We start from the raw sequence: 21068 nt of genomic DNA, 5'->3' as shown, positions 1-21068 counted from the left end.
TCAAATCCTAGTGCATATCCAACCCCCCAGAAAAAAGTAAGTTATTTAGTACTACAAAAATAAATTACTCTAAAACTTAGCAGCTTAAGGTGATTACAAACTTTTTTTTTTCTATTTAACTTTCTAGGGGTTGGGGGTTTGGAAATTTGGAAGAAGTTTATCTGAGCAGTTTTGACTTGGTATTTTATGAAGTTGTAGTTAAGATTTTAACTGGTGCTTCAATTTGCTTCCGTCATATGGTCCACTTACCTTGATGGAAAATTTATTGCCTGTTGATCAGAGGCCTCAACTCTTTGCCATTTGGACCTTTCTATGGGGTTCTGAGTGTTCACAACATGCCAACTGGCTTCCTTTGAGTGAATACTCAAGAGGCAACAAGGTAGAATGTGCACTATTTTTTATAACCTAGCCTTAGAAGTTAAACTGTCATTTCAGTAATTTTCTATTGGTTACACAAATCTGTGTGGAAAAGATCTACACAAGGAGACAAAAATAGTTGGAGAATGGCCTGGAAGGATAACAGCCACAATAAGCATGGACCTAGTCAAGTGTATTATAAAATTTATAATATATATATATATATATATATATATATATTTTTTTTTTTTTGTCAGTCATGGGACTTGAACTCTGGGCCTGGGCATTGACTCTGAGCTCTTCAGCTCAAGGCTAGCACTCTTCCACTTGAGCCACAATGCCACTTCCGGTTTTCTGGTGGTTACTTGGAGATAGGAGTCTCACGGACTTTCCTGCCCGGGCTGGCTTTGAACCATGATCCTCAGATCTCAACCTCCTGAGTAGCTAGGATTATAGGCGTCAGCCACTGGCACCTGGCTAAAATTGATATTTTCTAAATTAAAAGAGGTTACATATCCAGAAGGAAAAAGAACAAGAATAGTTTTGGGAAAATAATTTCATTAAATATGTCAGAGGACCAAATGATCTATAGGTATAAAGAACATGCTTCCATTTCAAAGCATAAAGTCCAGAATGTAGCTTATAAACATAGGCAGTTTGTATGAGAAAATGACTCACTGAACATAGCACAATTCAAACCTAGAGTAATGAAATGTAAAGTGTTTTTTCTTTGTTGGTGATAATGGATATGGTGTCATCACGTTTAGAAAACGTTTGACTATGAATCTCTAACCTGTCACACTAAAAATGTTCATTGTAGTCTCCATTCTTATGACCTCCAACCTATCACAGATTGTTGTGTGATAGGCATTTTAGCTCATTGTACTCTCCAGTTTCTCCCTCCTTACTTCTTGCCCTCCCTCCATTCCTTTTCTCCCTGAGGTTTAAACTGAGGACCTCATGCTTGCTAGGCAAACCTTACATCAATTCAGCCACACCTTTTGCCATTATTTTTAGGAGTTTTTAAAGGAATTAATTTAAAAGAATCAATGACTATGACCTAAGTCATTTTAGTGTTCTCTTCCTAAAAGTATTCAACAATATGAGAGGGTTGTGGAAGGTTATCATGTATCAGTCAGTGGAGAATATAATGTGTTTAAGAAATGTAGGTATAAACTTTATTTAAAATAATGAAAGCAGAACAAAAACTACACATCTAAAATTTCACCCATCTAAGGGCTTTCACCTAGTTTAAAAAGGAAAAAGGGCTGGGCGCTGGTAGCTCTCACCTATAATCCTAGCTACTGAGGAGGCTGAGATCTGAGGATAGTCCAGGCAGAAATGTCTGTTTGACTCTTACCTCCATTTAGCCATCAAAAAAAAAAAAAAAAAAGCTGGAAGTAGAGCTGTGCCTCAGGCAGTAGAGTACTAACCTTGAGCAAAAAAAGCTGAAGAAACAGCACCTAGGCCTTGAGTTGAAGCACTCTAGGACTGGTGCAAAAAATAAAAAGGAAAAAGAGAACATGAAAATTGCTATTGTTCTAGGGTGGTAAGACTATGGATAAAGGACTTTAACTTCCTCTTCGATTGCTCTCCAAGTTTTAATATTTTGATGATGAACTTAGTACTTCATAAAAGAGGAAAATCTTTGTGAATTAGAAAAGAAAGGAGAAAAGATAATATAATCAAGCTTTCTCTCCAAAGACAAACTTATTAGGGATGAAACAAATCTTTTCTGTCTTGAGAGTAAAGTAGCTATCCTAAATTTAAGTATCTAATTGATACAAACTGATACTAATATAACTAATGGAGGAAGAATCAGTTTTTTTTTTTTTTTTTGTTGCTGTTAATTCTGATCCAAATAGAAATACTAGTTTTGGTTTTAGTTTCAGCCTCAGTGCTAAAAGCACATAACTTTGAAGTTGTTTTTTTTAAATTATAAAACTAACATGTTTTCATTAAAAAGAGCACAGAAGAGTATATGAAGTGAAACATAAAATCCTTTAAAATATTTGTAACTCCATTTTTCTAGGATGTTACCAATATAAAAAGCTGTTTGCATGTTCTTCCAGGCATATTTGTATTCATACTCAAAACAGCATCCATACAAACATAATCCAGGCCTAAATTTGGACCATATCAACTTTTTGTAATTAAATTGGGGGAAGTGTCTAAATCTGTTACAGCACTAATAAACTAGTAAACAATACTGATGATAGTATATAACGAGCTTTCAAGATTTGTATTTAAGATATTTGTTGTGTTCTACATAATTTCCTTAGTACAATTACACAGTAATTCTTGATTATTTCATTCATTAATCTTTTCCCTTTTTATAAGGTCATCCATCCTGTTTAAAGTTTTCCCCAGAATTAACGGTTAGAGTGAAAGCATTACGGTGGCAGTGTATCGAGTGTAAAACATGCAGCTCCTGTCGAGATCAAGGCAAAAATGCAGTGAGTATTTTGCCTTCCCATGTGGATATTTCATACAGAAGTAGAAAGTAAAATCAACATCTCCATCCAGTGTGGTATCTGTTTTTCTTCTGAAAAATAGAAGTTAGTAGAATTTAGAATAGTAGCTTCTTTACACAAGAGTTTAGAAAATTTGTTTAAGACTTAGGCTATCTGTAGGTAATTTGTAAAGACTCTTAATTATGCATCTTTCAGAGAGACCTTAAAAAGTTACTTTTAAGGAAAGTTCTCAGGTTTTTTTTTTTTTTTTTTTTTTGAGCAACATCTGAGACATTCAGTTAGGAATGTGCATTTCCTAATTACCAATTGTCCTATTCTTTTTTTCTTATTAAATCAGATCAGGATTTACTTTTTCTTGGCTGGAAAGTAATGAAATTACATCTTTATCACAGATTGAATGAAGTCAATCTTTTTGCTAATTCAGACTATTTCCTTAGTACAAATTAAAGAAAGCTTTACAATAGTAATACATCTGTTTTGAGGTCTTTGGTCTTCCCCCAGGTCCATGAAGTTATGATCCTGATTTATTTGTTTCTTATTATACCGAATTATCTTTTCTTTCCTTTCTTTCTTTTTTTTTTTTTAAAGGATAACATGCTCTTTTGTGATTCATGTGATCGAGGTTTTCACATGGAATGTTGCGATCCACCACTTACACGGATGCCAAAAGGTGAGAAACACTAAAACTGAGAAATCAATGGGTATGCTAGTAAAAGTGTGTTTTCTCTACTGTTAAAATGAGAGGATAACTGATTCTATATTAGGTTGCGTAAACAGGAAGGGAGTTGTCATTTTATTTTATTTTATTTATTTTTGTTGGTTATGGGGCTTGAACTTGGGGGCCTGTGGGTGCTGTCCTGGAGCTTTTTTGCTCAAGGCACTTGGTGAGAGTTGTCATTTTAAAAGTAGAGACAACCAGATGCTGGTGGCTCATACCTGTAATCCTCACTACTTAGGAGGCTGAGATCTGAGGATCTGTTTGAAGCCAGCCTGGGCAGAAAAGTCCATGAAAATCTTATCCCCAACTAATCACCAAAAAGCCAGAAGTGGAAGTGTGGCTCAAGTGATAGAGCGCTAGCTAGCTTTGAGCAGAGAAGCTCTGTGCCCAGGTCCTGAATTCAAGCCTCAGGACTGGCACACACCACACAAAAAGTAGATATAATCTTTTGTTTCAGCTTATTGACAGTTTTATATCATTATGGATTTACTATTCTCCCTCCCTCCCTCTATATAGTATTTGCCTGTCTGTGTGTCTCTATGTCTCTGTCTGTGTGTCTGTCTGTCTCCTCCCCTCCCCTTCTACTCCCCCTCTCTATATAATATCAACTCAGGGCTTGGGTGTTCTTCCTTAGCTTTTACACTCAAGACCAACATGTACCACTTGAGCCACACTTCTTCCAGCTTTTTGGTGATTAGTTAGAGGTAAGAGTTTTGAAAATTTTCTTGTCTGGGCTGTCTTTGAATGGAGATCCTTGATCTTAGCTCCCGAATAACCTAGGATTATGGGGGTGAACTAGTAGGTGCCTGGCTTATTCTCCTCTATTTTGACAGTTAGCTAGAGGTCAGAAACACTTGCTCTATGTAATCTCTTAAAACTGTTTTGTTTTGTTTTGTTTTGTGAGACTGAGACTCAGTACCTGAGATTGAGTTAAATTCAGTTGTATTAAGTTATGTTGGTTATGTCATTGCCCAGTACTTTTGAGGGTGAAATAATTTTTTAAACAAAGTAAGTTGTGAACAATAGTCTAAATATCCTTATATTTTTGTTCCTTGAAAAGTAATACTTCCATGGAATATCATCTTTTTAAAAAATATAAATTTAGGAAGTGGTGCTGTGGCTCAATCGGTAGAGCGCTCGCCTTGAGCTGAAGAATGCAGGGACAGAGCCCAAGCCCAGAGTTCAAGCCCCACGACCGACCCCCCCCAAAAAAAATATATATATATGTGTGTATATATATAAAGTTATTACTTTTTTCAGTTGTACAGGGGATTCATTTTGATACTGCATGTATAATGGCAGGAATGATTTTGGTCAAAGTACATGTATTATAGTACTTTGGCCTATCCCCATTACGTTTTATTACTACCCCCCTTTTATACAGTTTTAACATTTTTTATCATTCTATTTTCATACGTATCAAGTACTTTGATCATATTTACTCTCCCCCTTTTACTCTCCCTCCTTTGCACCATTAGCAGTTCCTCTAAACAGTCCTCATGTTTTACTTTTTTTGGCCAGTCCTGGAGCTTGAACTCAGACCTGGGCACTGTTCCTGAGCTTCTTTAACTCAAGGCGAGCACTTTACCACTTGAGCCACAGTGCTACTTCTGCTTTTTCTGTGTATGTAGTACTGAGGAATGGAACTCAGGGCTTCATGCATGCTAGGCAAGCACTCTACCACTAAGCCACATTTGCAGCCCTATTTTTGTTATTTGAAAAAATTGATCTGGAGTTCATTTATGAGAACATTATGTTTCTCAATCTGGCATATTTAACTTAACGTGATGATTTCCAGTTCATCCATTTTCCTACAAGTAATATATTTTTATTCTTTCTACCCCTGGAAAGGGATGGAAAAAATATATAAACATTTTCTATACCCATTTATTAGTTAGTTGACACCTAGGCTGGTTCCATAGTTTGTTAAGAATAGTGTTGTTATAAAAATGGATGTGCAGGTATATCTATTGTGTGCACACTTAACATTCCTTCTAATAGGTTTAGTAGCTCAGGTAGTTTATCATGGTTATCATTTCCTTAAAAGAAAATATGTAGTGCCCCTATTTTGCCCATTTGCACTCTAATTTATGATTTATAAATTTCTTAAGTAAAATGACTATAGGATATTTGATAATATCTCTTTCAAGAAAGTTTTCTTCCTTTTTTTGTGCCAATACTGGGGCTGGGACAAGCTTGGGCTTGTCCCTTAGTGTTTTTGCTCAAGGATGACACTCTACCACTTGAGCCACAGCTCTACTTTGGGCTTTTTGGTGGTTGCTTGGAGTCTCCACAGACTTTCTGTCCTTTCTGTGACTTTGAACCACAATCTTCAGATCTTAGCCTCCTGAGTTGCTAGCATTACAGATGGGAGCTATGAGTGTCCTGGCAAGAATATTTTCTGATGATGGAAAAAGACTCAACCTTAAGTTATAGCCAAGTTCTCTGTTTTAGGATCTTACTTGAATTACTCTATGCCATCCTGTTGACTTACAGCCTTTTGAATAAGTCTTAAGTTTATAAGAATAACTTCTTTTCCTTATCCCTTTCATTTATGTAAAGTCTGAGCAAAAGGCCTTGTGAGAATCTTTTAAGACACAGAAGATATTTGAGGGCTTCTCTTCTGTGCAATTAAATTCTACATAAAAAGTTTTGTAACAACTTAAAGCAGAAAACTTTTTAAAAATTTTAATTTCAATTTCAGACTTATAGAAAAGTGGCCAATGAAGAGTTTTCCTGCCTCTATCCTGCATTCTTCTTCGGAATAGAAGTTCAGTAATACTTCAGTGTATGAAAGATTTTATAGCATTGTAATTCAATTGAAATGCCAAAATGAGACACTGTGAAATAGAACTTATAGTTGTTATTATATAAATAAAAAAGAAACATGGCCCCCCCAAAAAGTGGTATAAACTACTCTTACCATATCCTTTACCTGGCTTCTCCTAATGTTGTTATGTTACAACATCATATTAAAATCAGGAAATGAATGTAGACATGGTCTGATCTTATATGATTCATTCTGTGGGTTTTACATCTTTTAGTTCAGGATCCAATCCAAGATCACATATTACATTTAGTTGTCATATTATCTTGGTCTGGTTCAGTCTGTGATGTCAGAATTAGTTTTTCTTGATCTTGATACTTTTGAAGATTACTAGTCTGGTATTTCGAAGACGGCTTCTCAATTTGGGTTTCTGTGTTGCTTTCTCAAATTTTTTTAGATTGAAGTTCCAGATTTTAACAGGGCTATTGAAAGACATGGTCACTTATCAGTTTATCATAAGAGGTATATAACAGTGATGTATCTTATTGCCAGTAGTTTTAATTTTGATTATGGTTAAAAAAAACCTAACTGATATCAGTTTTTTCCCATTTGCTCCCTAAAATCTATTAATCATTCTTGCCTATACTAATTAATGATGCCTGCAAAATGCTGACTTTTTATTTCCATCATTCCTTAAACATTGACTAATTGAAGTTCTACTGTAAAGGTGAACTATCCCTTTCTCAAATTTATTTATTTGAATATTTAACTCATTATGGACTCTTGGATTTATTTTATTCTGTGGATTATCACCCATTGTTCCAATTAGTTTTTACTCCTTCAAAGTTGGCAATGTGTCCTTTTGATATGCTTCTATCAGTTTATGTGCATTACTTTATTCTTTATTATTCAATAAAACTTTGCAAGTTGCTTTAGATTTTTTCCTTGTACTGTCCTGGAGTCAACTATTACCCTAAGAAGTCTGGTTCCTTTTTGTTGTAGGCTAGTAATTAGGCACCAATATCTTGGTCTTGATTGTAGAGCAGAGATTTTTTTTTCAACTAAAAATCAACAGATTCTTTCCATTTGCAAGCTTTAAGAATATGTGTGAATCCCTACTCTTTATAGAATTTTGTGTTTTTGTGTGTATGTGTTTTCTGGGTGCCTTTTATTGGGTTTTCAAATGCAGTTTTTGACCTTAAGAAGGTTAAGTAGTTGAGTTAGGCTATCTAAATTCTTTGAGAATATTAATATTTCATACATTTATGTGGGATTTTTTATAGGGATGTGGATATGTCAAATATGTCGACCTAGGAAAAAAGGACGGAAACTTCTACAAAAGAAGGCAGCACAGATAAAACGACGCTATGCTAATCCAATAGGACGGCCAAAAAACAGGTTAAAGAAACAAAACACGGTGTAAGTTGTACTTGTGGCAAGGTGAGGGGAGAAAAGGATAGGGCTTTCTCTATAGCGTAGGATTCACTTGTTTTCTGAAAAAGAATCTATTATAACTGGCACTTGTACATAATAATAATGGCCAACACCAAGCTCTTACTAATGTGCCAGGCACTGTTTAGTGCTTTATGCGTGTTAGTTCTCCCCCAAGCCCAATGAAATATAAGTACTGTTCTTCTGTTTGCAAAAGAGGATGCTAAGGCATAGGAAAATTAATGTGTAGAAGATTATACAGCTAGGTGTTGAACTGGGATTGAAACCAATAGTCTGGCACCGTATTCTGACTCTTAACCAGTACTTTGCATGTAGAGACAGCAAAGAGAAATTTGTAGCTGTAGCTTTTGCAGGTTTCCCTCCTGACCTAGTCTTAATTGTTTATATCTGTTAGGACTTTAAATCACTGGATAAATTCTTTATCTTAAAGTGTTAGCTAAGTCCCATTTTTGTGTTCTCTGGATATAAAGTAATGTGAGTGTTTTTCCTTTATTAGCAGAAATGAGAAATTATTTTGGAGTAGGGAACTGCTGTGACTGGAGGATAATAGGGCAAGATTCAGTACTTGTCTTTAAAAAATTCTAATAATTCACTATGCACAATATATAAAATGTTTTCAAGTCTGTAAACATTGTTTTATTTGGAAAATTTATCTGCCTTTTCTATACTTTTCTATGATATCTTGAAAGCGATATAACTGAAATGAATGACCATTAGCAGCCTGAAGTAACAGAACTAGTGTTCTTTATTTTTAATCTTAAGTCAAGGTTTTGTTTTCCTATAAAATGATCTTGGGTTAACCCATCTTTGTATTTAGAGTAAAAGTATGACTGAGTTTATGCAAAGATTGCAATATTAAAAAACTATATCTGAAAGAATGGTAGTTGTTCACTGCACAACTCATCTGATAGATGAAGACATTGAGAGTTAGAGAGAATGTGATTTGTCTAGGATGTACCCTTTGTAAGCAACAGAATTGTGTCTTAGACATGTCTTTTAACTTCTGATTTAGCGCTCCTTTCACTATAGGCTTTTTGTAAATAGATGTTTGTGGTAATGCTACTTTTCATTTATATACCATTTATAGTTTATAGAAATTTCTTCATATATACGTAAAAATAAAATTATGGGTTATTTTCTAAATATGTCAAATAGAAACCTAATTCTGTTTTTAAATGGTTATGTTTGTGTTTGTGTGTGTGTGTGTGTGTATGTGTGTATATATATATATATATATATATATTTTTTTTTTTTTACTCTTTAGATCAAAAAGTCCCTTCAGCAAAGTCCGAACTGGCCCTGGAAGGGGGCGCAAACGTAAAATCACTCTTTCCAGCCAATCTGCATCATCATCAGAAGAAGGATATTTAGAGCGAATAGATGGCTTGGATTTCAGCCGAGGTAGCAGTGTTCCCTTGAAGTTTAACAAGAAAACCAAAGGGCTCATTGATGGCCTTACCAAATTCTTCACCCCTTCCCCTGATGGGCGGAAAGCTCGAGGGGAAGTAGTAGACTACTCTGAGCAATACAGAGTCAAGAAAAAGGGCAGCAGAAAATCAAGCACTTCAGATTGGCCCACAGGTAAAAGTTTGAATGAAGCAAGCTTAGAATCACAAAGCATTCCAGAAGTGTATATGGAGTAGCACTAGTATCTAGAGTAGATTTATATTTCATTATAAAAGATTATAGCCAAGCATGATGCATACCTATAATCCCAGGCACTTAGGAAAATGAGGCAGTAATATCACAAGTTCAAGGCTACTCTAGGCACACGGTGAAGCCTCGTCTCAAAATGAAACAAAAATTGGTTATGGAATATGAGATGGTAGAGTTCCTGCCTGGAAAACACAAGGCCATGAATTCACACACCAGTACCACCATCATCAAGAACAACTAAAAGAATGCATTAAAAATACATATTTATATGATATCATGATAGGAATTAGAGCTAAAGTTGAAAAGGGAACCAGTTGAAACTTTTAGACAAAAAGATACTGATTTTTTTTGTAGAAACACACAACTTGCTATATAATCTTAAAGATAACTTTTTATATTGTAAGTTAGTAAGTTATATAACGAGCATCACAATGCTTATTTTATTCTGGGAAGGAACTTGGAAAGAGTAAAGTAGTTAAACTGCTGTTAATATAAGCACTGCTGTTAATGTATGCAGATTTAATGAAGTCACTGATTTTTCTACTTAAGATTTTGGTAAATACATTTGTAAGTTTTCATGTATTAAAGAGAAAAATAGAGGACCGTAGGTATAGACTTTATTAGGCTGAATTCCCTAGTTTACACAATAGAAAAGATTTGTGCCACATTATAGTATTGCAGACAATTAAGTCAGAGGAATTTGATTAGATTTCCAGATAATTAAAGCTTAAAATAGCTTCTTTACTTAGCCATGAATTTAGAGAACCTAACCTTGTGAAGGAAACACAGGGTTCTGAGGAAAGTAGAACGAAATTGAACTCTTGGTTCACAAAGACCAAAGTTGTAGTGTCTCACATGATGCAGAAGAATTTAACTTTGAGTTTCTCTCTGTAATATCTCATTGGTAGGTGATTGTATTCATGGCTTCTTCATTCTTATTTATGTAGTTGATTGGTAGGGTGCAGGAGAGAATAGCCTCATCATCAGGTTCCCCTTTTTCTACCTTATTGAATTTTCACCAGAATGGCAATTAAGTAATTACTGTATAAGTATTTAAGACATTTTAATTCCTGTTTTCATGGTGTGTACTCTGTTTAGGTCAGGTTTAAAAGATTTTCAAAAGAATCCTTAATGAAAGACATTTGCACTTGAGATGGATTATTAAAAAGAGCCTACTAGAAAATTTAAAAAATGAAAATTATTTGAGTAGATATATAAAGTGTATGTGGGTCTTAACCTTGAACTTTAGTTATTGGTATGTTTGCTTTTATAGGCTTTTCATTTTCCGTATGAAATGTAGATTTTAAGGCACAGTTTGTGCATCATTGCTTCCAGTATAGTTCTAGATCTGGGCCTGCATTCATCTGGCTCTTTCTTGCACTAGGGGGCATTAAACTTACAGATTGATTACACATTTTGTTTTTTAAAAATTTGGGTGGGGAAGGATTGGGACTGGGGGGGGAGGGGGGAGGCTGGGAAGGGATGTGAAGGATAAACAAAGGAGGAGACTGCAATGCTTGGTAAGAAATGTACGCATTATCCCGCCCATGTAATTGTAACCCCTCTGTACAGTATGTTCACAAATAAAATAAAATAAATTAAAAAAAATTCCCCACTGTGGGAATATTTGTTAACATTATGTTTGTCCTTTTGTCCTCAGTGAATGGAAGATAGTCCATATGTGCAGTTGTTTTGAAAGGAACTGTCACTACTTGGTGTTTTTAGCTATGTAAAGAGGAAATGAGGCCACTAATAGTTATCTTTAAATGCAAAGGATAATAATCTACAATCTCCAGATACTACCCTCACTAACTCCTCCCTTTCCCTTCTTCCCTTGGTACTAGAGCTTGAACTCTAGTTCAAGCACTTTCATGCAGCTTTTTTTGCTTATAGCTAACACGTTTTCACCTGAACCATTACTTACAGTACTAGCTTTTTTCTAGTTTACTGGAGGTAAGAATCTTACAGATTTGTCTGTCTGGGCTGGCCTTGAACCTCAGTCCTCAGATCTTAGCCTCCTAACTAGGATTATAAGTGTGAGCTACTCGTACCTGGCTTTCTTCACTAATACTCTTGCTCCTTTGAGGAAGAGCATCATTTAGTAATGATTATCATAATTTTTTCATATTTACCTAAAAGTTTATCATTTGTGGTCCTCAGGTTTTTGCAGTTTGTGATTTAACAGGTCACCTAGACTGTGAAGAGAATTAGCACTTCCTGAGACTAGTTTGAAGATTATCTGGATATTTATACTAAAGAGTGTCAAATTCATACTATTTCTAGACAGATTTTATATTCTTTAGATATTTTTCTTGTGTGGCTTATTAAATGTAATCTTTAAATGACATTTTAATTTTTAGGAAGCTTTAGACAAATACATTTTTCACTAAAAGTCAGATGTAGTTGGTAAAGGTTCAGCAATGAGTGATTTGTTTCTGAGAGTCAATTTAGTACTATCCTCTACTTGATTTATATATACAATATTAAAGTCTTTAAATTGAAAGTTCTTCTGTTAGGATAGTACAGATAACATGTAAACCCTTTCTTTATGTGCAGACAATCAGGATGGCTGGGATGGCAAACAAGAAAGTGAGGATCGGCTTTTTGGGAGCCAGGAAATCATGACTGAGAAAGATATGGAATTATTTCGTGATATCCAAGAACAAGCACTGCAGGTAAAGTTGATATTCAGATTGGACAGTCAAGAATCTTTCATTTATGAGAAACAGAATTAGTTATCTTGTGAGTAAAACAATGGTAGCAACTTTTATATTCTAGTTCTTGTGTATTGTTTATGTAGTTCTACTGGTTATGGTATTCCTTTTAAATCTAACTGCTTTGGTTTTGCAGATGAATTACTTCGATTACCAATGTTAAATACCCTAGTTTATTTCTTACTGTACGATGTAGAATTTGGGATGTGACCAAGAAATAAGCTTCTTGTAAATAATAAACACCTGTATTAATTTAGAATATTTGCTAATCATTTCAGTCTTAATCCTTTTTAACACATGATATAAATATATAAATAACCTATTAATGTGCCAGGTGGTGGAGATTCCAAAGTGCATGACAGAATTTCTTCTCTCAAGTATAGTGTAGAAAAGACTTGTACATCAAAAAATCTCATTAATGTGGAAAGTTCACTTATGGAATGTTGTTAGGAGAATAGGGAAGCAAGCATCTGCTGTTGTCTGGAGAGGTTAGAGGAGTGTTCTCTGAAAGGTTTTAAAAGACATAGTGTAGTTTATTAAGATGAAAGGTAAAGGTATCTTACTTTCAGAAGGAAAGTATGAGATACAAACTTGGAGATAAGGAAAGTATGTTGGATTGTAGGAATCTGAGTGGTTTAGAATAAAAAAAGAGGATAGAGAATGACAAGATTAAATTGAAATGGAACTACTAGAGCATAAAGGCTCTTCTAGATTACAATTCATGTATCTTTTGTCTCTTCCCCCAACTAATTCACTGTGTAAGCCTGGTTGACTTCTTTCTTACCTTGAAAATAAGAATGATGAGGCTAATGCTAGGGATTCCAGTAAAGTAAAATGTTTATCATTAAATAAAACAATATAAATATAGCACACACAATAAAAAACAAAATACAAAAGCAGTATAAATCCTCATCATTTTAATAGACTTGGCTATGAGTCATGTAGACATGGTTTAAAGTTTTGCTCTCTCATTTACTAGCTTCTACTTTGGGTAATTTCTTCATATCTTAGGATCTGTTTTCTTGCCTACCAAAAAGGAAAACAGAACTTTGTAGGTACTATAGCAGAAATTTATATAGAGTTCAGTGGGAATTCAAGGGGGAAATAATTACTTTCTTCCTGACTAGATCTGTGTTTTTTTTTTAATTAACTTTTGGTTGAATATCCCTTCTCTCCTAATTATTTGTGTGAATTTCCTAAAAGGCATTATCGTGCATGATGGCTGTCCAACATAAAGTCAGGATTTAACACAGAGTGTATTTGTCTAATACAAAGACTTTATTCAAATAACAGTATACTAATGTTCTTCATAGCAAAAGAAAAGAAGAACTTTTCTGGTCTCTAATCCAGTATCATTTCTTTCTAGCCTGAACCAGTTCTATATTTTTTTAGCAGTATTTTTCATTAGTATAAGGGGTTTCATTGTGATATTTCCATACATGTATACAATGTATCCTCATCCCCTCTATTACTCTTCATTACTCTTCTCCCCCTTTCTTTTTTTCTTTTTTTTTGGGGGGGGGCCTGGTCATGGGCCTGAACTCTGGGCCTGGGCGCTGTCCCTCAGCTCTTCAGCTCAAGGCTAGCGCTCTACCATTTGAGCCACAGCGCCACTTCCGGCTTTTTTCTTTTTGCTTATGTGGTGCTGAGGAATCGAACCTAGGGCCTCAGGCATGCAAGGCAAGCGCTCTACCACTGAGCCACCTTCCCAGCCCCTTCTCCCCCTTTCTTAAAACAATTTCAACAGGTTTCATTGTTCTATATTCATATATGCATATAAAATATGTCAATCATATTCATCCTCATTCACCCTCCTTGTTAGCCCTCTGTCTTCTAGCGTATATACATATATATGTATAGATGCATATACTTTGTGCATATGGGTGGATACATACATATAAAGATGTACATGTCCATGAATATGTATGTCTTTTAGGACTAGCTTCTCAATATGAGTGACATGACATTTGGCATTTGTAGCTTTGTTTATCTCATTCAACTTGATGTCCTCCAATTTCATCCATTTTCCTGCAAAATGGCATGATTTTATTTTTATTGCTCTAATATTCTGTGGTACCATATCTTTATCAGTTCATATTATTGGCACCTGAGCTCATTTCACCATTTTATTATTGTGAACTGTACAGTAATACATATGACTAACTTTCTTATATGTTGATTTGTATTTTGAATATATACCATTTCCCTTTTGGTATAACTTACTGTATGGCAGGGTAGTTCTGTTTTGAGGAAACTCCACACTGATTTCCATAATAATTGCACTCATTTATATTTCTACCAACAGTGTATAATTGTTTACTTTTCCTACATCCTCTCTGACATTTGTTGTTTTTTTTCTTGATAGTTGATATTCTAATTGGTATAAAATAGAACCTGAGTGTAGTTTTTTGGTTTTTTTTTTGGGTCCGGTCGTGGGGCCTGAACTCTGGGCCTGGGCCCTGTCCCTCAGCTCTTCAGCTCAAGGCTAGCGCTCTACCTCTTGAGCCATGGCACCACTTCTGGCTTTTTTTCCTTTTCACTTATGTGGTACTGAGGAATCGAACCCAGGGCCTCAGGCATGCAAGGCAAGTGCTGTACCACTGAGCTACCTCCCCAGCCCCTGAGTGTAGTTTTGACTTGACTATTTAAACTGGCAGTAGACTAAAATTCTGATAATGGTGATATTTCTCCATGAGTTTCACTGTTTAGTATTCATTTGCTTAGCTTGATATCAGAGCTGTAGTTGAAGACATGGGCTCTTTGAAACTTTCAGTCTAATAAGTGAGGCAGACAGGACACAGTCATAAAAGTCATGAAACCAAAGTGTGAATATGAATAGACATTTTGAAATATACAACGGATTATAGTTAACCTTAATAGAACATCCTCCAGACTCAGGAAAAAAGTAAGAATGATGTGAGAGATTATATCAGGTCCTTCTATTCTAAATTACTGGGGCTAAGTTCTGAGAATGTGTGAGAAAGGAAGACTTTTTGAGTAATTAATTATGCAGAGTACTAAAAAGGTATATACAAAATTAGCAAGACCAAGAGGTAGGAATACCTACCTGGATAAATGCGAAGACATGAAAGAACTTGATTTATTTGAATACCTGAAGGTCAGGGTTTCCTAGAGGACAAGGAATAAGAGTTACATCAAATGAGGAGCTAGGGAAGAAGACAGGATAGTAAGGTTTTTATCATATTGTATATAACAGGAAGCTATCAAATGTATAGCAAGGATAAGATTTGTGTTAAGTGTAAGTTCTTCTTTGCTACAGTATGCAGAATGGGCCGTAACTGGGTAAAAAATGGAAGCATTCTGGCTTTTTAGGAATCTGGATGAAACACAATGGAAGCTCAGAGAGATGGCCATCGAAATGAGTGGGAAGTGGGTAGACCTAAAATTCATGTTGGAAGTGAAATCAGCAGAACTTGAAATTACATATAGTTTGAGGACCAAGAGAATTGAATGTAATAGAGAAATTGTCTTGAAACTGATTGAAAAAGTTTTTGGGGGGGCTGGGAAGGTGGCTCAGTGGTAGATTGCTTGTCTCGCATGCATGAGGCCCTGGGTTTGATTCCTGAGCACCACATAAACAGAAAAACCTGAAGTGGCTCTGTGGCGCAAGTTGTAAAGCACTAGCCTTGAGGTGAAGAGCTGAGGGACAGCACCCAGGCCCAGAGTTCAAGCCCCATGACTGACCAAAAAAAAGAAAAGAAAAGAAAAGTAAGTTTTTGGGTTTTGAGCACATTTGGAATAGTGAGAGAATTGATAAAGATGATATGGAAAGTGTTTTTTTTGTACTCAGAGCCTCACAGCTGATCTCTTTACTTCCCTGACATTTGCTGTAGCACTGGAACCATATCTCTAGTCTGGGCTTTTCTGGTTACTTTTGGAGATAGAGTTTAGAGGCCTTTTCTGCCTAGGTTGGCTTAGAAACTTGACCATATAGATCATAGCCTCTTGACTAAGCTGGCAGAAAAGTCACTTTTGAGAGCACAGATTTGACTTAGTATAAGCTGTTTTAACTTTATTCAATTTTTATGTGTATGTATGATGCCGGTGATTGAATTCAGGGCCTTGTGCATACTAGTCAAGTGGTAACTCACTAAGCTTCACTTCATTTACTGAATGCCTATGATGTTGTAGAAATGATGTTAGATATAAAGCCCATAAGAAGAATATAATTTTTATGCTTGTAGAAATTATATCTAATAAACTCGTAAAAAACAAATGTAGTATTTGCTAGTAACAATTACTTGAGAAATTAATCTTGGTGGAACATCAAGTAACGAATTATTGAAATGTTCAATAAATTATTTTTAATAGATACTATTTTGAAATTGTAAAAAAATATTACAGGCAATACAGGAAGTAGGATCTATTTCATCTGTTCTATCATTCAGTACACATTAAAACTTTTTGTTTGTTTTTATTTTTGTCAGTCATGGGGCCTGACTCTGGGCCTGGGCGCTGTCCCTAGGCTCTTCAGCTCAAGGCTGGCACCCTACCACTTGAGCCACAGAGCCACTTCCAGCTTTTTCTGCTTATGTGGTACTGAGGAATCGAACCCAGGGCCTCATGCATGCGAAGCGAGCACTCTACTACTGAACCACCTTCCCAGCTCCACATTAAAACTTTTATAAGAGCCACTCATAATACCAAGGATACAAAATTGACCCAAAAAATCAGTAGCCTTTCTGTATCCCAATAATGTACAAGCAGAAAGGGAAGTCACGAAAACAACTCCACTTGCAATAGCCTCAAAAATACTAAAATGCCTAGGAATTAACCAAAGATGTAAAAGGTCTTTATACCAGAAACTATAAATATCTGAAGAAAGAAATCAAAGAGGATACCAGGAAATGGAAAGATCTTCTATGTTCATGCATAGGTAGAATCAATAGTGTGAAAATGGCCATAACTGTCAAAAATAATATACAAATTCATTGCAGTCCCCATCAAAATCCCAATGACATTTGTTATTGAGTTAGACAAAACAATCCAAAAATTTAAGTGGAACAACAAAAGACCTAGAATAGCCAAAGCAATTCTAGGCAAAAACAAACAGTGCTGGGGGTAAGTCATAGTAACAAAAACAGCACAAAAATACTAGCACAAAAATAGACCTGTAGATCAGTGGAACAGATTAGAGTGGCCGTACACTTACAGTCATCTGATAATTGCCAAAGGGGCCAAAGACATACAGTGGAAAAAACATAGACCCATTAACAATTGGTGTTGGGAAAACTGGGCAGCCATATGTAGAAACTAAAAGTGAGTCCCTGCTTGTCACCATGCACTAATATCAATTCAGAGTGGATCAAAGACCCCATTGTCAGACCTGAAACTCTGAAACTACTGCAATAGAAAGTAGTAGAGTGAATGGAGTCCTAGAGACACAAGCACATAGGAGAGAGACTTGACAAGTGAGGGGAACTACATTAAAATAAAAAAGTTTCTGTGCAGCTAAGAACATATTTACTAAACTATAAAGACAACCAACCAATTGGGAAAAGATTTTTTTTTACCAGCAATATATCAGACAAAGGGCCAATATCTAGTATACAAGGAACTCAAGAAACTAACTCCTCCCAAACTTAATACACCATTTACTAAATGGGCAAGGGAGTTAAGAAGAGCTTACTTCCCAGAAGAAGAGATAAGAATGGCAAAGAAAGAGGCTCATCAGCCCTGGCCATAAAGAAAATGTAAATCAAAACAATCCTGAGATGCCATCCTACCCCAGTTAGATTGGCCAACATTTTGAATTCTGACAATAACAAATGCTGGCAGGGATGTGGAGAAAAAAGAACCCTACTGCACTGCTGGTGGAAAGTCATTCTGGAAAGCAGCCTGGAGGTTCCTCAAAAAACTAAGCAGACTTTCCCTACAACTCAGCCATACCACTTCTAGGCATCTACCCCAAACATCATGAACCAGAACATGACAAGGACACCTGCACAATTCATGTTCATCACTGTACCATTCACAATAGCCAAAATATGGAAACAGCCCCGCACAGTAGATGAATGGATCAAAAAATGTGGTACTTATACAGTGGAATTTTACATAGCCATGAGAAAGAATAAAATAATTTTATTTGCAGGAAATGGATGGAACTAGAACAAATCATGTTAAGTAAGGTAAGCCAAGATCAGAGAGACAAACAACATATGTTCTCCCTGATATGCGGAAGTTAGCGCTAAAATACACTGGTATATGACAAATTACACAGGACTCTAGATACATAGAATTAGTCCAAAAGAGGATAGTCTTAGTAGAGAATCACAAGTGTGCAGTGCCTAAGTGCTTCTTCATATTTATATAAAATAATATGAGCTGAAGAGCTGAGGGACAGCGCCCAGGCCCAGAGTTCAGGCCCCACGACCGGACCCCCCCAAAAAATAATATAACTACTGAAATGAACTCATTAGATATGGAAACAAGACTTTTTTCCCCTTTTTTCTGATGATTCTGTCTTCTTTACCTGTATACAGTGCGTTCATGTGTATATCACTGGGAAGATGTGGGGGAGGGCATAGAACTTGAGGAAAAATGGTGAACAAATACAACAGTGGAGCACACTGGACATTGATGAAACTGAACCGTACAGTTATGGGTGAAGATGGGAGGGAGGGAATGGGAGAGAATGAGGGAACAGATGACACTGTATGAAAGGAGATGTTCTTATCACCTGACTTATGTAAATGTAAATCACCTCTATAATAACAATAATGTAAATTTTAAAAAGAGCCACTTCTGAACAGAAAAGAAACTAAAAATTAATATACATTGTTATTCTAGAATTTTATTTCAAGTAAGATCTTATGAGCTTGGAGGAAATTATATAGAATCTTCCAATTTTTAAAAATCATTTCCTCCAAGATCATTTATATGTGTATATTTATGTATATTTTCCATTTTTAAAATTTATTGAGGCAGGGTCTCACTATGTTGCCAAGGCTTGTTGTTAACTCACAGTTTTCCTGCTTCAGTCTCCTTGGTTCTGGAAATATGTACTTGTACCACCACACTGGGCTTCCTTTTTAAATTTTTGACATAATATACATATTTGTGGAGCACTTTGTGACATTTGAGTACATATGTTGAGCAAATCAGGGTAATTGGAATATTCATCATCTTACACATTTATTACTTCTTTGTGTTGGGAACATTTAAAAACCTTTCTTCTAACTATTTAGAAATACACAATAAATTATTGTTAGCCGTAGTCACCCTGCTGAGTTATAGAACGTTAGAACTTCTGGTAACTTAACCTCTCATGCTCTATCCCTCTCAACCTCTCAGCCTCTCTTAACCATCATTCTACTTTGCTTCTTTAAGATTCATTAATTTAGCTTTCACATTACTAATGACAATTTTCAATATTTATCTTTCTGCATTTCACTTATTTGTCTTAAATAACATCCTCCAGGTTTATCCATGTTGACACAAAATGAAAGGATTTCATATTTTTCATGGCTAAATAATACTTCATTTTGTATACATACCCGTTTTCTTTATTCATTCCTCCATTGATAGGTCTTGGTTGCTTCCATATCTTGGTTCTTCAGTATTTGAACAGCACTGCAATAAACAGAAGTCTTTTTAATATACTGATTTCATTTAGGGATTGTTAAGTCATATGGCAGAACTGGGGTTTGAACTCAAGACCTACTCCTGATAGGCAGGTACTTGAGTCACGCTTCTAGCCCTTTTTGCTCTAGTTCATTTTTAGGTAAGATCTCATGGTTTTGTTTTGTTTTCTGGAGATAGTCTCAGATAGCAACCCTTCCCATCTGCAATCTCAGTAGCTTGGATCACAATGAACTGTGGCTTTTTTGTTGAAATAGGGTCCCATTAACTTATAGACTGGCCTTAAACTGCAGTCCTTTTGACTCAAGTAGCTGTGGTTACAGGCAAGCACTACCATACTCAGTCCATATTTTTCTTTTCTTTTTTTAAAAAATTTTATTTTTATTGTGAAATACTGTACAGAGGGGTTACAATTACATGGCAAGATAATGAGTACATTTCTTATTAAGCATTGTAGCCTCCTCCTTCTGTACTATTTTCCACAGTGATTGTGCTATAACTATCCACAGTATGCAGGATTTCTCCTTTGTATCCTTGCCAACATCATCAATTTTTACCTTTATTTACCCTCCTCTTCTTTCCTTTTATATTTTGAGACAAGATTCTGTAGCCCAGACTTGCCTCAATCTCAAAATTTTCCGTCATCTCCTGAGTGCTGCTGACATTATAGGCATGTCCCACCACACCTGGAACATTTTCCCGTTTTCAAATTGGATTATTTGGCATTGGGGCTTGTTTGTTTGTATGTTTTTTATTTTGCTATTGTTTTACTTCCTCATATTCTGGGTATTCTTTCTTGGATGTATAGCCCAGAAATGATTTTGTTCAGAAATGTTTTTCCCACGTTGAAGGCCGGTGTCCCCCGATGCCCCTGGTGGCTGGGCCATGTCGGGGGACGCACAGGTGTTCTGGGCACAGAGCTGGCTGTCCAAAGAGGACTTTGCCCCCTGGGGTGCTTCTCAAGCCCAGGGTGAGGGGCAGAAGTGGGGTGCCCCAGGCAGGGCCAGCAGGCAGGTCTTCCTGTAGGATTCTCTGGGTTTCCACCGGGGACCCTGATGGAGCAAGGAAAAGCCACATGGACCATGGTGCCCTATTGAATTATAGTGGTTTAATTAGAAGCAGAGGGCAGCCACCCATCTCCAGAGGGCATGTGGTTCCTCCAGTCCCAGCCAGAGAAAGAGGAAGACAAAAAAAATTTTTTTTGGTAGATTGTCTTTTTATACTCTTAATTGTTTCCTTTGCAGTTGTGCCAAGTTTGCATATCTATAGCAACACACTTAGACTTAATAAGTTTCACTCAGTTTATTTAAGCACTTCAAATACAATCC

At 35.9% G+C, this 21068-nt stretch overlaps 1 protein-coding gene across 2 annotated transcripts in view; it reads left to right on the top strand.

The window, feature by feature from the left end:
• Kat6a (K(lysine) acetyltransferase 6A) overlaps positions 1-21068 on the top strand; it is a 117003-nt gene that overhangs the window by 59784 nt on the left and 36151 nt on the right. The window contains exons 4-8 of one of the 2 annotated variants that reach the window (XM_013025845.1): positions 2698-2813; positions 3420-3501; positions 7600-7735; positions 9033-9349; positions 11981-12099. In XM_013025845.1, coding sequence (XP_012881299.1) covers positions 2698-2813; positions 3420-3501; positions 7600-7735; positions 9033-9349; positions 11981-12099 — 770 coding nt within the window. The remainder of the gene's footprint in view (positions 1-2697; positions 2814-3419; positions 3502-7599; positions 7736-9032; positions 9350-11980; positions 12100-21068) is intronic. The other variant, XM_013025854.1, reaches the window with a different exon arrangement.

Source organism: Dipodomys ordii, unplaced genomic scaffold, assembly GCF_000151885.1.
Source record: "Dipodomys ordii isolate 6190 unplaced genomic scaffold, Dord_2.0 Scaffold4, whole genome shotgun sequence".
NCBI lineage: Eukaryota > Metazoa > Chordata > Mammalia > Rodentia > Heteromyidae > Dipodomys > Dipodomys ordii.
The sequence above is the reverse complement of the archived record's forward strand: the minus strand, read 5'-3'. Positions and strand labels throughout refer to the sequence as shown.